The sequence below is a fragment of the Eumetopias jubatus genome, unplaced genomic scaffold (assembly GCF_037043125.1).
Source record: "Eumetopias jubatus isolate StellerSeaLion01/CBP00866 unplaced genomic scaffold, mEumJub1_p1.0 scaffold_9, whole genome shotgun sequence".
NCBI classification, from domain to species: domain Eukaryota; kingdom Metazoa; phylum Chordata; class Mammalia; order Carnivora; family Otariidae; genus Eumetopias; species Eumetopias jubatus.
Genome location: NW_028274815.1, coordinates 137,544,026 through 137,565,697, shown reverse-complemented (window position 1 = coordinate 137,565,697; position 21,672 = coordinate 137,544,026). Strand labels below are relative to the sequence as shown.

General features: G+C 53.0%; 1 protein-coding gene across 1 annotated transcript in view; it reads right to left on the bottom strand.

Annotated features, from left to right (window-relative positions):
* The window catches only part of PHACTR3 (phosphatase and actin regulator 3), a 206,762-nt gene that overhangs the window by 24,444 nt on the left and 160,646 nt on the right, over positions 1 to 21,672 (bottom strand). Inside the window, exon 8 of the mRNA XM_028089174.1 lies at positions 11,175 to 11,328. Coding sequence (XP_027944975.1) covers positions 11,175 to 11,328 — 154 coding nt within the window. The remainder of the gene's footprint in view (positions 1 to 11,174; positions 11,329 to 21,672) is intronic.

Here is a 21,672-nt window from a genome sequence, read left to right as displayed (position 1 = left end):
CTGAGCTGAGCCAGGGACAAGCAGATGCAATTACCTGCGGATGGGGAGCATGGAAGGCCCACCCCTGGCCCCGCTGGGCCCTCTGGTCCCGGGCCCACCACGGCCCTCCACAGGAACACCATGTCCCCACAGCCACACTGGCTCTGGACTTGGTGCTTGTTAGCCGGGAGAGGGGCGGGGGGAGGGGGGTGGTCCTCTCAGCCTGGAACACCCTTGTGCTCCTGCCCGCAGGTTGACGGACGCCTACGGAGCCATCAAAATCGTGCTCCGAGCCACCCACTCTCAGATGCCCGTCCCCCATCCCTGCCTCCCTCCTGCCCAATCCCCTCTCCCTCCTAGACGCTGCAGCTCCGTGGTGGGGGCCCACGCCTGTCTTTGTGCATCTCAGAACAAGACTTTTCATTCCTGCCCCCCGGACCTGGACATTTCTGTACTTGGGGGTGAGCACTCTGCTGCGTCCACGGGCATTTGGAACTGCTGGAAAAACCAGTCCTGCCAGCACGCACGGTGGGGGCTGCAACCTGGGCCTGCGAGTGATGTTCTAAGGGCTGATGCTGTGACAGGTGCTCGGAGTCCCCAGCCACACGGGACCGAGAGCAGAGTCCCAGGGCTGCCGCCGCTGAAGCAGGCAGACTCAGTCCGGCTGAGGGGACGCTGGCTGCTGCATTAACAGGACACGTACTGGAGGCTTCAGCAGCAGGTCGGCAGCTTTCTACACCGTGTGCAAGATGGGGGCAGGACACCCTGGCATCGGGTGGGGAGGCCCAGTGGTTGGGGGCAGGGGCTCTGGAATTTACTGTCCAACGCTAACTGTGAGACTCGGGGACACCACGTTGCCTCTCTGGGCCTAGTTTCCTCATCTGCAGAGCAAAGACAACACTCCCGGCCCAGGACTTCGGTCAGGCCAGAAAAGCAATCGGCTCAGCAACCCACCAGCAGCCAGGGGCCAAGATCCTACTGTTGCCGTTATTACCAGGAAATGGAGTCACAGACACGTGTGTGGAAGTGAGACTCGGGGGCCATGCAGGTTCAGGCACAACCCCGCTGTGGAACAAAGGCCCCGCTTACCCCGGCCGGCCTCGCAGCCTGAACTGCTGCTCACTGAGCATGTGCTGTCCCAGGCCCTAAAACAGAGCCGCCTCACCTCCCACAACTGCAGGATGGAGATGCCTGGCGCTCGGCTGGCACGCTAGGTCCCTGCGCCAGGGGGCGAGGCACGGGCACCACGGGGCAGCTGTGCAGCAGAGTCTGCACCCACGGCGACGCCTTGCCCCCACGAGGCTGGAAATCACAGCAGGTGTGCCGGCAAAGGTGAAGTGGGAAGACAGTAGCCAGGCTCTCGGGCACATGTGCTGCGGGCATCCTGAGTCCCTGTCACCTGCGCAGATGCTGGGGGCAAGCATGGTTAGGGCCCCCAGGCGGTAGGGGGAGCAGACTGGGGGTTGATGACCTCCCCGGGGCTGCACAGCGTGGTCTGGCTGCGGTCAGCCTGACTCTGGGCACCCTACTCCGGGGCCGGGCTGGATCCGGACCCCCATACAGCAGTGGGTCACATGCATCAAGTCATTAACATTTGCTCCGATCGGGGATCTCGGTGCCGACCTCGTTGTCTTGATGGGAAGGATGGGCCAGGACAGTGTCTCCCACAGAAGCAGCCCGCGTGCCATCTGAACGGTGGGAATGCCCGTCTCTCTGCACGGTCCTGAAGGCAAAGAGGCCGGAAGACTTGGAGGGTCGACAGATGCCTCGTCTGCTCCGCAGCGGCCCCAGCACCACCACCCAACCCCAGCAAAGCAGAACCTGCTGACGGCAGAATCATCGTGTTTCCTTGGGACCCAAAGTTAACCGTCACAGCATTCTTCTCCTCTGTCTTTCATCAGAAACTCCCAGAAGTGGAATGTTCAGTGAAAATGCACTCCACACTGGCTGCTCACTGAGTCCCAAGCCACGCGGCTGCCACAGAGGAAAACGCGTGTGAGCCGCCACCTCACCGGGGCTGCGCAGGATTCTGCGGCTCCTTACTATTACTTAGGTCAGTACAAACGTTAGAGAGTCATATTTTAAAGTAGTATTCTTTGAAAGTTTTGCTGTCATTTTAATTGGGGATGAAAAGTTCTTTGTTGTTAGGAATTTCCGCATCTGCAGTTCCTAATGAAGCTGAGAGCTTCCCGTGGGTTTGCTTACCACCTTGGCTCCCTTCTCGCGAGCCACATGCGCTTCAGGCTTGCTCACCCGTGCACCTGCTGGGGTCCGCCTGTGTTCCCTGACAAGTGGCCTCACCCCCGAGTGACGGGGACGCCGTCTAATTCAAGGTGGTTTTCCTCCTCCTGCTCTTCTTGCTTTCCTTCTCCTCCTGTTTCTGGAAACGCAGCTCATGACAATAATCCATAAAAAGGAAAACACGGATGTGTGAAAATGAGCCCTGTAGTTTTACTTTAAAAGTACAGATCTTGAGGGAAACTCCCAGTCTCTTGACTGTGGGAGGGAAGAGCCAAGCTAGCAGATGCATCTGCTCCTTTGAGACGAGACATTACTAAAAACCAACATTTGAATTCTGTGTCACACTACGGAAACCCTTCTGACAGGATGCTAACGTGGCATAATCTCATATTTGCTAAGAGGGCCTCCCTAAAAAAATATGTATTTTTACTTACTTTTTACAGTAAAATCTAGAAATAATTTTGGAATCATGTATAGAAAAATATATGCCATAGAGATAAAATGAAGAGTTGAGGAAATCCAGGCAAAGGGCATACAAGGGAAGGTCAAACATGGACCCACACCTCAAATGATAAAACAGCTTTGCCACAGGTAGCTGCACACTTGGCTCTGAGCGTCCTGGCGGCCAAAGCAAAAAGGGAAACACAATTAATTACAAAGTGTACATTCTCTCTCTCTCTAAGTAGGTTCCACACCCAGCATAAAGCCCAACATGGGGCTTGAACTCACAAGCCCAAGATCAAGACCTGAGCTGAGATCAAGAGTTGGACGCTTAACTGAGCCCCCAGATGCCCCTAAAGTGTGCATTCTCCTTAAGATACTAACAGGCAGCTGTCATGCAGAACGCAGTTTATTGGGATCCTGAAGCCTCAGAGAACAGTCTTCCCAGGGTCCCGAGGAAGAGACACAGTGCATCTCAGGGCAGCTGGGACACTTGAGGAAGAAGCACCCTGTTAAAATAGAGATCCCTACTCAGGAGATCTGGAGCAGGGTCCAGGAATCTGTATTTTCACAAAGCTCCCTAGTGATCCAGATGCACAGTCAGAGATGGGCACTGGTGTAACCAGAAGACCAGTTAGCCACCCACGTTTCCTGCTGTGCACCCATGGGCAAGTGACTGCACTGTTCTGAGCCAATTTTCCTCATCTGAAAAATAGGACCATTGATACTAGCTACCCCAGAGAGCCCTTGTGAGCCTTCAAGGGGAGAATATTCAAGAAGCACTCCACAGGAGGCTGGTACGGAAAAGACTCTGAATAAACGTTAGCAACGACCATTATATGACCGTCTTGCAGGATGCCTGTGGGACTGGAGCCGAGTCACTCAGGATGAGCTGGGTTCCCACCCTGCAGGGTGGGGGGAATGGAGCAATACTTCTTCAATTGGCAAATATCTATCAATGCCCGGCTGCTGTGAGGAGCCCCCACACCCCCCCCCGCCCCCAGGCAATGAAGCTTCACCCCCGCCCAAAGGAATGGCTTCGTTTCCAGCAATGAAAAATCATTTATTTTTCTGGTTAGCCCACAAAAAAGAAAGGTTTCTGTATTTTTGAAATTCTGTATCCATAGAACGGAGACCCTGCAAGGGACTCTCACCACCCTGAGGCTTCAGTGGACAGAAGGTACCAAAGCTGGTACTCAGGTCTAGGCAACCCCACGATAAAGCAGGTGCCAATCTCCATCCCTCAAAGCATCCAGCTTCTTCCTTCAAATTTTGCGGATTTCGAGGCGACCATGGTGGGTGGGGGCAGTTGCACATTTTTTTTTTCCCCTGGGAACCTTTGTTTCCATGGAGGCTGAGTGGTGGCAAACTGTTCTGGATAGAGCTGAACAAAATGTACAAAGAGACAAGCTCGAGGATCATTTAACTCCCGTGTTAACATGCTAAGTACCAACGCCCAAAGGACAGTACTGAGCCTTCATCAGCTTCTCAGGACGTGGCCCCGGAGTGGAGGGCCCCCCACGGGACAGTTAATAGAAAGTACGTGCATCACCCAGGCCCCTCTGTCCCAGGCAGATTATACAGCAGCCACAAATCAGAACGAATGAGAACAGCAATCACATTGGCATTAACAACGATGCTGATGCTACTGTGCGACCTGCAGGTGAGTGTACAGGGGATGCTTGCAGAATCCTCCTGTGCAGGTGACCACTAACCCAGGGGGGCCCCTAGCCAAGCGCCTACCAGCAGCAGGTCCATCCCCCTGAGCACCTCCCGCCAGGAACATGCTTTCTGTTCTTGCAAGGACTAACCAGGGGGAAGGTGCTGCCCTGTCTCCATCTTACAACCAGGAGGAGACTCAGAGATGGCAGGCTTTTCCCAGTTCCCACCACCGTGACGGGGAGGCTGGGATCGAGCCTGCCTGCCACATTTCCCCAGAGCCTGTGTATGGCTGAGGGGCCCTTCCTGGACATTATGAACCCCGCACTACTCCACGGGGCGGGGGGACACTGCATCATCTCTGTCCCCCCACCTGGACAGGGACAGGAAATACTCTGTGCCCAGGGGCCGGACGTGTTGGCTGGAAGCCCCCGGATGCCCCCTGAGAGAAGTAAGCCAGACCACGATGAGAAAACGCAAGACCCTGAGATAAAGGAGGCAGAACTCTCCCAGAACGCTTCCCCTGGGCCTGGGGGTGGGGGGGTTCCAGGAGACACACCTGGAACCGTGGGACCCCGAGCAAGTCACTGAACCTCTCCTAAAGGCTTAGTGTGCTCATCTGTAAAATGGAGATAAAAAGGGGGGAAATCGGAGGGGGAGACGAACCATGAGAGACGATGGGCTCTGAAAAACAGACTGAGGGTTCTAGAGGGGAGGGGGTGGGGGGATGGGGTAGCCTGGTGATGGGTATTAAAGAGGGCACGTTCTGCGTGGAGCACTGGGTGTTATGCACAAACAATGAATCACGGAACACTACATCAAAAAGTAATGCTGTAATGTCTGGTGACCAACAAAATAAAATTAAAAAAAATAATCGGAGGAAAAAAAAAGGAATACCTATTTTACCCAGTTCCTGCAAGGATTAAATTAAATGAAGGAAAACAAGCAGAACTTACTGCACGGGGTCGGCCCTGACAAATGAAACCTCCCAGGCATCCTTAATTGCCACGCCCTCTATATGGTGCACAAGTCCGTGCCTTTGGGCATGATTTCCAGAACACACCTACTGTGTGAAATGCAGGCACTGTGGGTCCCTAACGTGCTGCCTGCCTCCAGGTGGACACGTTTCAGAGGTGCACTGCCCTCCTGTAGGGAGGGAGGCCTGTGACTTCACAGAGTCCCCAGACCCAGCGCACGGAGCCAGGGACTGTGACTGCTTCACCAATAGCCCTGGGAGTGCCCCAAAGATAAAGTCTTCAAGGTCTAGAAATTAAGGAAAATAAATCAAAACAAAAACAGCCAGCACACTGGAGGGGGACCAGTGGATGGCGTGCTGCCATGGCAACCAGGGCTGAATTATTGAGAAAGTGTTAGCAGAAGACCCTGGAAGGAGGCAAAACAAAGACAAAGGGATCCAATTAAACCATTTCTGCGGGGAAACAAGTAGCTGACCTTCCGGGACGCAACTTCTCAACTGCCACTCTCTGGAACCCCAGAACTAGACCCGCTTTTCCGTTTTCACACCTGGTGATGAATGCCCAAGGAGCTGCTCTTGTCCAAGATCTAAAATTAATTACAGACTCAGCAAGTAATGGGCGAAACCCAGTCCAGGGTGTGTGTTCGGGGTGCCTCTCCAGGCCCTCCAGAGCTGTTCCTGGCCCCCACCGACAGGGGTGGGGGGGCTCCCTGGACTTCTCTTACTCCAGGCATCCTCGTGATAATTTTGTCCTGTGTTTGAACTACATATACATCACCGTTCACTACTTTTCTCTTTTTTTTAATAAAGATATTTTTTTATTTGAGAGAGAGAACAAGCACGAGCGGGCAGGAGGGGCAGAGGGAGAGGGAGAAGCTGACTCCCCGCAGAGCAGGGAGCCCGATGCGGGGCTCGATCCCAGGACCCTGAGACCATGGCCTGAGCCGAAGGCAGACGCTTAACGACTGAGCCACCCAGGCGCCCCACTATTTTTCTCTTTAAATCAATTCACTTAATACTCTATTTTGAAAGAGAACTTGGTTTACCAAATAGAAAACCATTATCAGTTGGCAGAGCTAAAAGTCAGCCAAAAAATAATACGGTTGCTTCTGGGTAGGGAAGGATTTTTTTGAACATGACACAAACAGCATGAAACATAAAGTATATTAGAGGTCGGCAAACTATGCCCTGTGGGCCACTGCCTACATTTGTAAATAAAGTTTTATTGGCACGCAGCCAGGCGCACTCACGCCACACGGCCTACTTGCTGCGTTAGTGCTGTGATAGACTTGTGTTGCTACAACAGACACTGTCGGGTCCACGAAGCCGAAAATATTCACTCTCTGGCCCTTCACAGAGAAACCTGTGGATGCTCGAAGCATGATTAGTAATCCAATGACCTTCCGGCACACAGGAAAGTGTGAACAAAATGAAAATACGAGCCCCCAAATTGAGAAAGGAATGGAAACCACAATTTCCAAAGTACACTCCTAAAATTACTAAGACAAAGAAGGCAGCAGGTTAAGTACGTGAAAAGAAAAAGAAACCAAGTAGCTGATAAACACTGAGAAAATGTTCAATCTCACTAGAAATAAGACAACACCAAACCTCATGTGAGCGCACATCCCATCAACAAGACCAGCAACAACGTACATCAAGCTTTTGACTAATGAGCATGTTCTCTTGGCCACAGTGACTGGCTCAGGGACGAGCATGTGACCCAAACTTGTCCAACCAGCCCCCTCTATCCCCTTGGTCAAGGTGATCGCTTCAGGAATGGGCTCCTGTATAGATGTAAGCCTGGAGCTTCGGGGGTTAGGACGTCCGAGTGAAAGAGCCAGAGAATGAAGTCACACAGAGCACAAAAGAGTCAAGAAACAGAAACAGACCAACTCCTGTCAATGCCATGCAAGCATCTGGATCCAGCCCTGCCTGTAGCACACCCAGATGCTGCAAGCCCCACAGGGCAGACAGTGCCTCTGTATTGTTTGCTATGACACCCTAGCACCCTGCACGGTGTCTGGCACATCATCGTTATTCAGCAGGTAGCTGCTGAGGCACGACTGCATGAGTACGAAGCAGTTTGCAAAGAAATGGAGGCAGAGAGAGGATCAAGACAGGTCGTTCCATCATGACTCCAGCGTGTGGCAGGAGGCTCTATTCATGGCACTCCCCTCTTCCCATGGCTTCTCACGTGAGCCTTAGAACACCCCGGTGAAGAGACAGGAAACCTCCTTTATCATAAAAACAATATGTAAGTAGAACATGGGGCTCATGCTTCAGCAGCAACACTGACAGGAGACTGAAGGCTCGGTCCCTCGGGGGTCTACAGACCTGGAAGCTCTTGTCACAGCCCCCTGAACAGTGCTGTAGTTTGGGAAGCACAGACTGTCCCGTTCTTCACGTGACATGCTGGAACTGGAGCCCCGCGAGAGACGTGGTCCACCCGTGCTCAGTAGCTGCTGGGACTATACCATGAGGGCCGGATCCCCGCAGCCTATGATCCACTGTGGGGTCCGGGAGCCTCACCTGCCTATGCAGGCTGTCAGGGCCACACCAAAGCATTAGCCATCCAAGTCCCCCCAAGGTGGTAACACCATACCCCCAACCTCATCCCAGGATGTGGAGACCGTCCCCACCACCTCCCTGGTCCTCAGTCTAATATTCCTCCCACTACACCAGTAACTCACCGGGGGGGGGGGGGGTGGTGCATGAACTTCCCCTACCCACTGTGGGTGAGGTCTGGGCACGTGGGTCTGGGTGGACACCCCACAGCCCCCCGGAACACCTCCAGCACAGCTGAGGCCAGAGCGATGCCAGGAGTGGCACTGCCCACGTGGCCATGCACGTGGCCGTCCCAGCACCCAGGAAGAAAAGGCCTCCTGGCTGCACACACTGGAGCAAAGATGCCCCGCCTCCTCTTCTAGAGCTGCACCTTGTGCTGTGGCATTAAAGGCTCTGATGTGTCCCGTGGCAAACAGACCATTCTCGTAACGGTTCCCAATGCCTGCTGGTCTTTAGGAAACGCTGGTCCACACCCCCCTCTCCGGAGGGCCTCTGGGAGACCACGCCCCACAGCAGGCGCTGACCCTGGTCTGGGGCTCCGTGTCCTGACCCTGTCCCCTCCCCTGCCCTGGGGCATCCATGCCTGTGCCCAGGCCTCCTCTCCTCTCCGTGATAGCTGAACCCCTCAGGGATCCATGCATCTGTTTCCCTCCCCCCTCCCTCCTGCGTGTGTTTCTTGAGCATCTTCCCTGGACCAAGCACTGGAGTGGGCGTCAGCCACACGGGAAGGGGTCTGAGGCCGCTGCTGTTCTCCAGGAACTCCCGAGCTGACGAGAGTGACCTCCATGGCCCGGGCCTGTATCTCTAGCAACTGCCACCGTGCCCACCCCTCACGAGTAAATTAAGTCCTTGCTGATTGACCAGATGAAGTGATAAATGCTTGACGGGTATCACAATCTCACTGCAATCAGGCTAATATGGTCCAACACTGGGAGGTTCCCTCACCATGCATTATCAGGCAATTGGTTAAAATGTTCTGGTCTCAGGTTTGGATGGGGCTCATGGATCTGCATTATAAGAAGCTTCCCACGGGGTTCCTGAGCCCCAGGTCAGCACCAAGCACCCTCCACCACACAGCTTTGAGCCGATGCAGGAAGAGGACCCGGCTCCCAGAGGTCAGCAGCCCAGCCTCGAGCACCTGCCACATGACGGGGCTCTGCAACATGCCTTCCTTATGCGATCTCCCTGAAACAGACAATGACCTTGGAAGGTCAGCACTCCATTTTACAGATGAAAAAAACAAGACCCGGGGGAGGGGGGTAAGGTCACCTAGCGCATCAGTAGAGAGAATTCAAATGCAGGTCTGCATGATTCCAAGTCCTTAAGACACTGGCTTGGCATCCCAGAGGCCTGCAGTAACGTGTGCCATGCTGAACCCGCCCCTCCCCCTGCCATGGGCCTGGCAGCTGGTCTCATCCCCATTTTACAGGCGAGAAAACCAAGGTGCAGAGACTCACAGCACCCACCATCTGGGCTTCACCCATGCACGCTCCTTGGCCTCCACCCTGAAAACACTCAGTAAAGGATTTCAGTAGAAGGTGGGTACACTGGGGTCCATGCTTCTCAGCACAGAGCAGAAACAAGGGTTGGTCCACTTGAACACAGAGCCCTGGGCCTCAGGCAGAGGAAGGACTTCCTGGAGAAGAAGTCCAAGGTGACCTTCAGATCAGTGCATGTTGACCAGGACGGATTCTGTCCCCCAGGGGCCACTCAACAATGACTGGAGACATTGTAGCTTGTCACAGCTGGGCGGGTGGGGGGCAAGAGGAGTATCTTTTGGGTGGAAGCCAGTTTGCTGCGGAATGTCCCACCAAGACCCCACAGAGTTATCTGGCCTCAAATGTCAAGAGTGCCGGGGTTGGGAGATCCTGCTTGAGACCTTCGTTACTGCACATGTGGCCCACAGACCGGCAGGAACGGCATCCCCGGGAGCTTGTCTAACACGCAGACCCTCAGGCCTCGCTGCAGATCTGCTTCATCAGAATCTGCATTTTCCCATGGTCGCTGCAGGTGACCTGGGTGCAGGGGAAAGTGAGAAGTGTGGGTCAAAGGCAAATCAAGGGTGGGGCCCAGGGACAGCTGGTGTAGCTCATCAGCATCAGATTGTCTCTTCCTACTCTGCAGGACCAGCTTTGGGGTTTAAAGAGGGAATGGGTGGGCTAGAGGGGATCCAGGACACCGTTCCTTCAGCCCAGCCTAGCCGATACGCCACAGGTGCCCAAGGTCGGGGAGATGGCAACATGTGGGCGGCTGAGTGCAGCACTGGGTGCCTGAAAGCCCATTAATATTTCCTCTCCAACACCCACATACAAATCTTGGGGCTATGATTTGGCCCCTCTCTTTGGGAGGATTGGAAGAAGCAGAGGCCTAGCCTGCTGGAAGAGCCTGACTCCCAACAAAGCCCTTTAGTCCAAGCTCAGCTCTGGGCTGGCTTCGTGGCGGGGGACGCCGGTGAGAGCTGGGAGGCCCAGTGTGCTCTGGGTTCTGGACCCCCGTGACCTCAGTTCCTGGAAAGCAACCTAGAGTCAGCCAGCACTTGAAACCGCCACATTGTCCCAGTCTCTCCCCCTCCTTACAAAGCATCCTTTCGCAGGCCACATAACGATCCCAACAGACCTCAGCCGCAGAGACCCACAGCTGCATGCTGCACTGGTCCGCAGCCCAAGGCACCTCCAGCCGGCCAGCCCTGGGGACCGCCAAGGGGAGCCTGGGAGCAGAAGGTGCTCACTCACGGCTCTGGGACACAGCCAGGTGGCAGATGGGCCCAACTCAGTGCACATACTGTGCCCCCAGTATAGATTTACAGATTTCTTGAACAACTTAGAGGATCTGGCAATACTGACTGCAATTCTTGCAGGAAAATGATCAGGTGGGACCCTTCTCTATGCCCTGGACACCGACAGAGCACGTCCTCCCCACTCTGTCACTGTCTCTCCCCACAGTGACCCCCTTCACTCCTGCAGGCGCCCGCCTGGATGCTGTAGACCAGAGCTTCTCCACTGGGGGGGGGGCAGGGGATGTGCTCCCCTCCCTGGGGGCATTTGGAAACGTGTGGGGACAGTTCTGATTGTCACAGGAGGATGTCACGTGTAGAGACCCAGCTTGCTGCTCAGTACCCGAGGGTGCACGGGACAGCCCCCACAACAAAGCACTGTCCTGTCCCCCGTGCGGAAAGTGGCGAGGTGAGAAGCCACCGTCAGAGCCCCGTGAGGGCACCCTGAGACAGCGCGGTCCTGGGAAGGCAGGGCCTCCAAGGGGCTCGGGCTGCCCAGTGGGACACAGCCTCCGCTTGTGGGGACGCGCCACTACTCACTTGGAGAGTTTCATCTCAATCTGCTGCCGGATTTCCTGTCTCTCTTCATCAGTCCTCCTGGGGAAAATATTCCTGTCTTCCAATTCCTGCTTGCTGGGCCGATTCCTCAGCTTCACCGCCAAGAGCTCCTTCTTGCATTTCCTTGGCAGTGTTCCTGAGCGCCACCAAAGAGGGGGAGAGAAGGGGAGAAAACACGTGTTAGTCAACCGCTGGCTGGCTGATATAGCCACCCACCTGTTGGAGGGAGGCTTCAGCATCAGAGCCGTGGGGGTGCCTTTGTCAGCTTGGCGAGCCCTCCAGCGGGAACACATGGGCAACACTGGGACAAAGGGCTGTCACCACCCATGGGCCACACCCTCCACGGGTGAGCGATCGATCACACATCCCAGGCCTCCAGGGACCGTCCTGGTCAACACCTGTTGCCCCGGGGTGATTATTAGTGGCACCCAGGTTTTCTTCTGAGTGTGGACCATGACTTACAGTTTACTCCCCACATGGCAGCCCCCCTCTCCCCCTTCCCCACATGGTCCACACTCCCTACTGACCACTACCCTCTGGCCACGTGGGTCTTCTTTGAGTCCCTAGAACATCCCACCTCAGGGCCTCCACTGCCAGTCTGCCCTCCGCCTGCCACCCTGCTCTGCTGGACCATCCACGGCCGGCCCTGTCGCCACAGCAAGCCTTGAACCTTCCTGAAGAGGCCCAATGGGGCTCCAAACACCAGCACACCACACAGTTAATCCCCCCCGTATCTCATCTCTTCCCCGTCAGTTACTTTATTCCGGCTCCTGCTCGAGACCAAGTTCAACGGCAGTCTGCCCTCCCGGGCCCCAGATCCGTGCTGATGCAGCATGTTCCCAGTGAATACTGTTGAATGAAGGAATGGGGAGGCTGACTCAGGGTCTCCAGGCTGAGGCTGATCTTTATTTCCACACATGTCTAGGATCAGCTGAGTGGAATCAGGGTGCGAGTAAGATCTCAGAGAATGGAATGTCTAAATTAAAAGAAGTGGGGTTTGGCAGTGTTCACGAGCAGAGAAGGATCATTCATTAGTGGGCTATTCGGAAATGGAGGTGTTCTGGTTCGTTGAGCTTTCTGAATGAGACTCCCCACCTGCCCTGGAGAGTAACTGCGAAGTACAATGCAGGGTGTGTGGTTTTGTAGCTCTGTTGGGACACAGGTTTCAATTATGGGGCTCAAACCATCATCCACCCGTGGGTGGAAGGAAAGGTTATTTCTCAAAAAAAAAAAAAAAAAAATGGCTCCTGAAGACAGCCAATGTCCAGTGTCAAAGATGGGACACAAAGTGAGAAATGAGTCTAATAACGTGATAGTTTAACAGAAGTTTGGGATAAAGTGAGACACAAAAATTGGGGCTCAGCTGAGATTTGAATTTCTAATATGAGCTTGTTTGCTATGTGTTTTATAGAGACAGAGAAAAATAGTGACTCCATAAACCATTTCAGCAAGGGCTCCAGCCTGAATTTATTTTAATAGCATTATAAATGACTAGAGCCCTATATTTATAGGGTCATAAAAAGCCTGAAGGAGTCACATGCATTTCCCATTAGTCTTTACTGTGTGTTCTGGGAGAAATCGAAAGCTATGGTGGCATTCATGAGTTAAGGGAGCCTCGAAGGTCTCGGGACAAATCTTTCGTGAATGTCAAGGGTCTAATACATGGCAAGGAGGGATTGCCATTTTCGGAGAACCAGAATGTGCTCAACCATGAAACAGCCCTAAATGCGGTTTAATCTTTTTAGCTTTTGATAACGAAAGTCTTTTAAGCCCATTGCAAATGTCTTGGGTTTCTTATTACAAACTTTAATCATATTTGTTCTTCACTGAGAAAAAGCTCCCCTCATCAGAGATTTCCAGATGTAAATGAGAATTCGCTCTGCACCGGGAACAAGCGGTTCTCCCAGCCTCCCAGGCAGAGCCTGTGCACACAGTAGGGCCAGCACAAAAACTTAGGGGCCCACTTCAGGTCTTCTCCAGAGTGTCAGCATGTTACTAGGTTTTGTTACTGAAAAGTCAAAAAAGGAAATTTCCAGACAAATAGCTTAAAATGAGCCTTTTCATAAATTTGCCCGGCACGTGCACCTGACCATCAGCATCAGTGTGACTGAGCACGCGTCCCAGAGTGCAGGCGCTAACACAGAGCAGGAGGTGAAGCTGGGAAACAGCGGCTGCGAGACCTTTCTGTCCAGACTGTGGGAAGCAAGCCAGCTTCCCTCCCCAGGTGCCCCGGGGCATACCTATGTTCCCGTGTTCTGACCCAGAAATCCCACTTCTGGGATTTCTCCCAAAACAAGTGGCACGAGCACATAAAAACACATAGAAAGGTATTCACCCAGCATCATTGATGAAAGTAAGAAATTACACACAACCAAAAAAGCCAAGAAAACACCTGTCAGATTACAGTGCATCGTACCACTGGACCATGGCAAGCCCATCAAAAACGGTGGTGTGTAAGCTACTGAGTGCCAGAAAGACATTCACGGGATGCTTGTAACGTTTTGTAACAGCAGCTTGCGCGAAAGTATGTACGTCATCTATAGAAATATATTTGTGTATGTGTAGGTGTCTAATTTTGCAAATATATTACAAATTGGCACAGAAATGTCAGGAATTGATCATTTTATGTATTCATTTGCTCTTCTGTATTATATTTTTTTATCACATAGTTCCCTTATACGAAAATAGATAATTATTTAAAGAGAAAGAACAATGCTGAGTGACATCAGCAACACGCTGGAAAATTCTCTCCTCCGTAAAAGCAACAAGACAACTGGCAAAAATGTTCAGGATCCACTTTTTCGGGACTCTGTAAACGCAACACAGGGAACATTTATCCAAGGAAAAGAGGCTGACTCTCTGTAAGGAAGTTTCACTCTGTCCGGCACCAGACTCCTCCTCCTCCAGCCCTGCGGCAGCCTTGAACTCCAAGAGTTTGCATTCTCCTCGAAGACCAGCCTCCCAGCAGTCCCTGGAGGGCACAGCCAGGCCTGGTTCCCCAGGAACTGCCATCCTCTGACCCGTGTGCGGGCTCCCCAGATGCCCCCACGTGCAAGGCTGGCCACGCCGGATCCGATCAGAGCTCACCCAGCCCAAAATGTCTTTCCCTGGGTGCATTTGTTGAAAACTCTATTGTCTTTCCAAGGCCAAGACTCTCATGGACCTTTAGACCAGTCCTGCTCAATAGCCTATGGAGTTCTATATTGGCAAAGCCAATAAAAAAAAAAAAAAAAAAATCAACGTATAGACCAAAATATTAAGTAAATTAAAAGTGAAAGCCTGATGTTGCCACATCCAGTCCAACACCAGCAAACGCTGGGGGCACCTTTCCAATGCGCGCAGCTGACAGGCAGGGCATGGGAGGTAGATGGGGTGATGCTGCTACCTCTCCCCAGGTACCAGAGTGGCACCGGGACAGCCACGGAGGAGCAGAACGAGGGCTCCAGCTCAGCCAGCAGAAGGCAGCCTTGCACACGCCTGCTCACTGATGCCCCAGCCTGTGTGGCACCCCCAACATCCCCCAGGCCCCTGTCCCGTCAGCTCCCATTACCCACCCCAGCAGAGCAAAGGAGGCTCTTGGAGAACTTCAGGCCGTCAGTCACTCCCTTTTTTTGTGAGAGGCTCCCTTGTCTTTCCCCACAAGCCCCCGCACCGGTCTGGTGTCCTCCCGCCTCGACGGCTGCACCTCAGTCTTCTTCACTGGTTCCTTGTCATCTCCCCAGCTCTGCATGTTGGGGTACCCTGGGACTCAATCCTCAGACTCCTCTGTCCACACCTGCTTCTCACATGACTGCCTCTGTCCCATGAGAAACTCCATCCCCACTATTAATGGCTCGGGATTTCCCCAAGCAGCCACACCTTCTTCTCTCCTGTACTCCAGACTTGCTTACCTACTGCCTTCAGGATGTCCCCACCTGGGTCCCTACCTGGCATCTCAAACGTAGCATGTTCACAACTAAGCACCTGCTCTCCCGCTGAAGCCCAGCCTGGCTGAGCGGCATTCACGGATCTGCTCAGGGCAGCCAGGCACCGGCCATGCTGCGTCTATTCCACACCCGGCACCGAAGTGAGGGCCGTGTGGTGTGTGTGGCTGAGCCTGCTCAGGCGAGGGAGGGAAAGGGGCAAATAAGCACCTATAATGACCAGAAACACAGGACGTGTGCCTTCTACGTGTGCATGCTCACAGCATATCCGAACTACCTGTTTGCCCAGCTCTTTCCCTGTGGTCGTGGCATGAGCTAGAGACATTTTCACTCACAGAGAAAAACAAATCTGCCAGGCTCATCCATGGAGAGGACTGTCCCTTGTTCAATGTTTCCCATACACAAGTTCAGAAAGCGCCTGCTGACTTGCATAGCACCAGAGAATAAGCCACAGAGGAAAGGGGCATGAGGTAGAGCTCAGGAAAGGCTTCCTAGAGGAAGCGGGATCTGAGCTGGGGCCTGAAAGCGGCTCCCCACCCCACCCGGGGACATGTGGTCCCAGAAGCTAGGTTCACTCCATTGGAGGAATGTGCCAGGGAGATCTGCCTTAGCCTCCGAAGTAAAAGTGACGGCATGGACTTCTGCTTCTGGCCAAGACGGAAAATGGAGACTGGCTCTTCCTCCCAAAAAGAAAACAAAAAAAAGTCAAGCTACACGAAACGATGGTGAAGGTGCTGGAAAGCACAAAGATCCTGGTGGGACAGGAACCAGGTAAAGGGAGCCCTACAGATGCCCCACTTCTGCCCCCTCCCCCAGTCTCTGGGCCGGGGACGGGGTGGGGGGGAGAGAGGAACTGGGAGGAGCCTGGAAGGTGAAGGAGGAGACCAAGGACCCCTGAGTCTGCCGCATGGAACTGGGGGGCAGGAGGCCAACCAGATGCAGAACCGAAGATCTGGATTTTATCAGAGGCTGGATTTAAACCTAAGTAAGAATTGCACTCAGTGCAAATAGTCTGAATACCCTCCTTAAAGGCAGAAATGCTCAGAATGGATAACAAAGCAGGACCAAACTAGATGCTGCCTACAGAACATACATGTTGAATGCACAGTCTTAAACAGCCTAGAAGTAGCAGGGGAATGATGCAGCGCTCTAAGCCCGACCACAGGAAGGCTGAAGGGGCATGTGAACAGAAGACACAGTTGGTTTCCCAGCCAAGAACCCCATCAGGGATAAAGGAATGATCTGAGTGATAAAGGGGCAACTTCATCACGAGGATGGAACAATGCTAAGTATTTGCGAACCTGGCAAGAGATTCAAAACCATAAAGCTAACCTGACAGAGAGTAGAAAGGATAAATCTAAAGGGAGAGTTGAAGGTTTCGAGACTGCTGTAAGTAACTGTAAGAACAAGTGAAGGAAGCGTGCAAGGATGTGGAAGACACGGACACCACCATCAAGCAGCTGGATCTGACTGGCGTTTAGACTGTTTATAAAATCCCCGCACAGGAGATCCCACTGCTTTCTGAAGCGTATGTGTGGCGGCTGCCAAGATAACCACGGGCTGGGTTATAGTCCAGTCTTGACCGATTTAAAAGCACTCCAATCCTATAAGACACGCTCTCCGATCAGAGTGAAATGAAACTGGGCACTGGTAACAAAAAGATCTCCAGAAAAGTACCCAAATCTTTGGAAACTACATTAAAAAAAACTTTGGAATAACCCTCAGTTCCAAGAAGAAATCAAAAGGGAAATTAGAAAATATTTTGAAGTAAATAAAAACAGAACATATCAAAATGGTGGTGGGGGAGATTTTAAAGGCTTTAATGCCTGTCTTAGAAAAGAAGAAAGCCTGGGGCGCCTGGGTGGCTCAATTGGTTAAGCGACTGCCTTTGGCTCAGGTCATGACCCTGGAGTCCAGGGATCAAGTCCCACATCGGGCTCCCTGCTCAGCGGGGAGTCGGCTTCTCCCTCTCGTGTGCGCGCACGCTCTCTCTCTCTCTCATTCTCTCTGTCTCAAAAAAATAAAAATAAAAATCTTTATAAAAAAAAAAGAAAAGAAGAAAGCCTTCAAACCAATGACCCCAGGTTCCATCTTAAGAAACTAGAGAAAGAAGAGCAAATTAAACCCACGGAAGTAGAAGGAATCATAAAGATCAGAAGAGAAAGTGAAATCGAAAACAGAAGCAAAATGAAAAAAAACAATTGAAACCAAAAGCTGGTTCTTTGAGAAGAGCAATAACATTGATAAAACTCTAGGCAGACTTATCACGGGAGAAAGAGAAAGCGGGGGAGGGAAGGGGAGGGAGATGCAGGGAGGGCACGGGAGGGGGAAGGGAAGGAGAGGGAGGGGGGAGAAAATACCAACATCAGGAAATAAGACAGGTGATCTCTCCATCTGATTCTATGCAAACTACCAAGGCTCACTCAAGAAGAAATATAAAACCAGAATAGACTTTTATCTATTAAAGAAATTGAATTTGTAGTTAAAAACCTTCCCCCAGGGGCGCCTGGGTAGCTCAGTCAGTTAAGCATCTGCCTTTGGCTCAGGTCATGATCCCGGGGTCCTGGGATCGAGCCCCACGTCGGGCTCCCTGCTCAGTGGAAAGCCTGCTTCTCCCTCTCCCTCTGCACCTTTGCTCCTGCTCTCTCTCTGATATATCTTAAAAAAAAAAAAAAAAACAACTTCCCCCATAGAAAAAAAACCCCTACAGGCCCAGATGGATGCATTGATGATGAAACATGTAGTAAATAATACCGATTCTATTTTTTTATTGTTATGTTAATCACCATATATTACATAATTTGTTTTGGTGTAGTGTTCCATGATTCATTGTTTGTTCATAACACCCAGTGCTCCACACAGAATGTGCCCTCTTTAATACCCATCACCAGGCTAACCCATCCCCCCACCCCCCTCCCCTCTAGAACCCTCAGTTTGTTTCTCAGAGTCCATCATCTCTCCTGGTTCGTCTCCCCCTCTGACTTACTCCCCTTCATTCTTCCTCTCCTGCTAGCTTCTTCTTTTTCTTTTTTCTTAAAATATGTTGCGTTATTTGTTTCAGATCTGTGATTCAACAGTCTTACACAATTCACAGCGCTCACCCTGGCACATACCCTCCCCAATGTCTATCACCCAGCCACCCCCTCCCTCCCACCCCCCACCACTCCAGCAACACTCAGTTTGTTCCTGAGATTAAGAATTCCTCATATCAGTGAGGTCATATGATACACGTCTTTCTCTGAATGACTTATTTCACTCAGCATAACACCCTCCAGTTCCATCCATGTCGTTGCAAATGGCAAGATCTCATTCCTTTTGATGGCTGCATAATATTCCATTGTGTATATATACCACATCTTCTTATCCATTCATCTGACGATGGACATCTTGGCTCTTTCCACAGTTTGGCTATCGTGGACATTGCTGCTATAAACATTGGGGTGCACGTACCCCTTCGGGGCCCTACATTTGTATCTTTGGGAATAATACTGATTCTATACAAATAATTTCAGAAGGTTGAAAGAAGCGTGAGCACTTTAAAGCCCATCCTACGAAGCTAGGATGGAGTGATGTTAAAACCAGAAAAGATATTTGAATCAAAGAAAGACTTAAAGACTGCCACACCTCAACAACACTGATATAAAGTCATAAACAATTTTAGCAAATCAAATCCGAGAATTTATAAAAATGAGAATACACCATGACCAACTGGGAGATAACCATAGGGTTATCTCAGTAGACTCCCCTGTACCTACGGGGAGCTTGCCCGGTCAGAGCTGGAAGGGGCCCACCAGGCTCCCCCCGCCCAACCCAGGGAATGCCCTGGAGGGATGACGAGGCTCAGGGAGACCAGAGCTGTCCCAGTCACAGCTGAGCACAGAGCCAGCAGGCTGCCTTCTGGCTGTGACAAGTAAACAAGGACATTCACTTGCTCAGCTACAAAAACATGTCCTTGTCGCAGTTTCAGCTTAAAGCAGTATTAGGAGGGAAAATATCCCCTTTCCCGCCCACTTCTCAGCTCCAGAAGAAACCACTACTATGTTTTAGATTTACTTCCAGATCTGCTTCTATACAATTAACAACTTACCCGCACGTCACTCGTATGTTTTATGAAAGTGGGATCACGGCGTACAGGGCACCCTGCCTATGTGGTCCCACTCACACATCTGGCTCTGGTCCAGATCAGGGTGAATCAACCCAGCTCCTGCCCTTTAAGGGCCGCCAATGATCCAAGACTGTGATGGTCACATAGCCCGTCGCTTGCTGATCCAGACCCCCAGGGATGGACACCCACGTGTCCATTTTTGCTCTTTCCCCAAAGCTACAGCCTCGTCCCTGGGACAGGAGACTCCTGAGCCACAGTGGGGCCAGTTTCACCTCCGACAGGTGCTCCTTTCCCCACCCTGCCCTGCTTTTCTGACCCTCCTGGGAAGGAGGAGGAAATGTAAATGGGGCTGTAGATAAATAAGAACATATGGCTGAGAAGCTCTGCAGTTAAAGATAAACTCGCCATGAGATAGCTTTTTCTCAATCGGTGGCACTTTGGAATTTATCCTAAGGACGGAATTACAGAGATGCACAAGTCTTTGCTCCGAGGATGCACCCCGTCACGTTGCTAACACGGCCCGGACTGACCATCCCAGCTCCCCCGGGGGCTCCGGCCACAGGAACTGAGGCTGGGAGGCTTTGGCGGAAGAGAAGCAGCAAGCTGGGCTGGGTGCCAGGAGAGAGAGAGGATGGCAGGGGTCCCCCGCGTGCGCCGGGGCCCGGCTGGTGCACGAGCCCACGTGAGAGGGGCCCTCCAGCCTGTCTTGGCACAAGCAGTGACAGGGTGGGGCCGTTTTTCATCAGCAGTGACGCTGTTTTAGCTATTACACACTTTATCCATAGAATTTGCATTCAGTGCTCTTTTATAGTTTTTTTCTCTGCTAAGATTCTCCATCTGGTCATTCATCCCATCCTTTAAGACCCTGAACGTACAACTGCAGGTCTATCTGGCTTTGAATGCAGTCTGGGTGGGGTCCCCCTGCCCCCCTGACCTCCAGCACCCCGGCCCAGGCCTCCCTCCCCCAGGTGACCAGGGCTGAGCCTTGTGGAGCCCTGCCTGCTCAGGGCACACTCCGGCCCCTGGCTCGCTCAGTCTCCCCGCCAGGGTCCGGGGACCCCCTTCACACGGCTCATCTGTTCCAACTGCCTGCCCTACAAATTCCAGCTGCTTCGACAGCCCAAAACACCCCCTACACCTCCTCGTCCCAGTGAGACCACCTCCCTGCCCCACCCACCCAGGCAGATGCCCAGGAGGAAAGCCGGACAACCTGCATGGGGCTCACCCCATGGGTCCCCTGTCTAACGGGGGTGACGGTCCTGCCTGCGGTCCAGTGCCCCCAGACAGTGGCTCCCACACCCAGGCCAGGTCTGTAGCTGCCCAGGCCCGAAGCAGCAGGGCTGGACCCCTTCTAAAAGCAACAGGGGCATTCATAAATGCTGCCACTGGACTCCCAGAGCCTCAGAGGCAAGGACTTGCTCCTACCCATCTCTCTCCCCAATGCAGGACGCAGGGAGGGGCTTGCATTTCCTGAATGAACAGAGGAGTTCTGGGAAGACGGGGAGGGGAGGAGGCAACTGCCGGAGCTTGAATTCCTAGAAACACGGCATGGACACGATGGAGAACGGAGACCCAGGAAGGCGGGTGGGTTTCCCACTCGAGGGGACAGCACTGGCTTCGGCTCTTACAGAGCTAGGGGGCAGTCAGGGCATCTACAAGGGTACGAGCAAGGACAGGACCCCTGGGGCTTCTGTGCCGTGAAGCCCTACAGCCAGGGAGGAAGGCCGGCCACTCCCGGGGAGAGGCTGTGGGGACGGCGCGTGCCGATGAGCTGGGAGAGCCAGGAGCTGGTGGGACATCCAAGTTATAGGGGCAGGCCAGGGACAGGAACCGAGAGCAGGGAGCCAAAGAAGGCAAGGAGCAAGCCGGGCGGGGAGGCGGCAGGGCCATGGAGAGCGAGTTTGAAGGTCACTGAGCCACGGGGACCACAGAGGAGAGACTGCCAGGGTGCCCAGCCCCTGCCATGGGGCTGCAGGGAAGGGGGTCACGTGGCTCTTGCCCATGGGGCCCCCGAATTCCTACAGTCGGCTGTTCCTTAAGATTACTGCTCTTCTGCATCTAAGAAACCACGCTGTGGACCCACCTGCCTTCTAAAAGGATTCCAACCTCCTTTTCCCCATCCATCTTGTTCAAAAGGAGGCGGCAGGCCCAGCCCTTCATAAGAATTCTCAACCTGACGGGGGAATCCAGAGGCCGGCATCCTGGGCTGACAACCCTCCCCAGGAAGAACACATTTTTTGGCGTGTATTTCAAACGTGAGCTGGGACAGCAAATCTAAGCGAGTGATTCTGTGGATCCCCCGTTTTCACGTCCCCAGGGCTCTCGGAAGCCTGGCTTCTGGAAGAAGCAGGGTGCTCTGCCCCATCTAGCAGCTGCGCTCACGTGGGAGTCGGGGCAGGAGTCGGGGCCTGTGTCCAGGGCCACCATCAGCTGGCCACACAACCCCAACCAG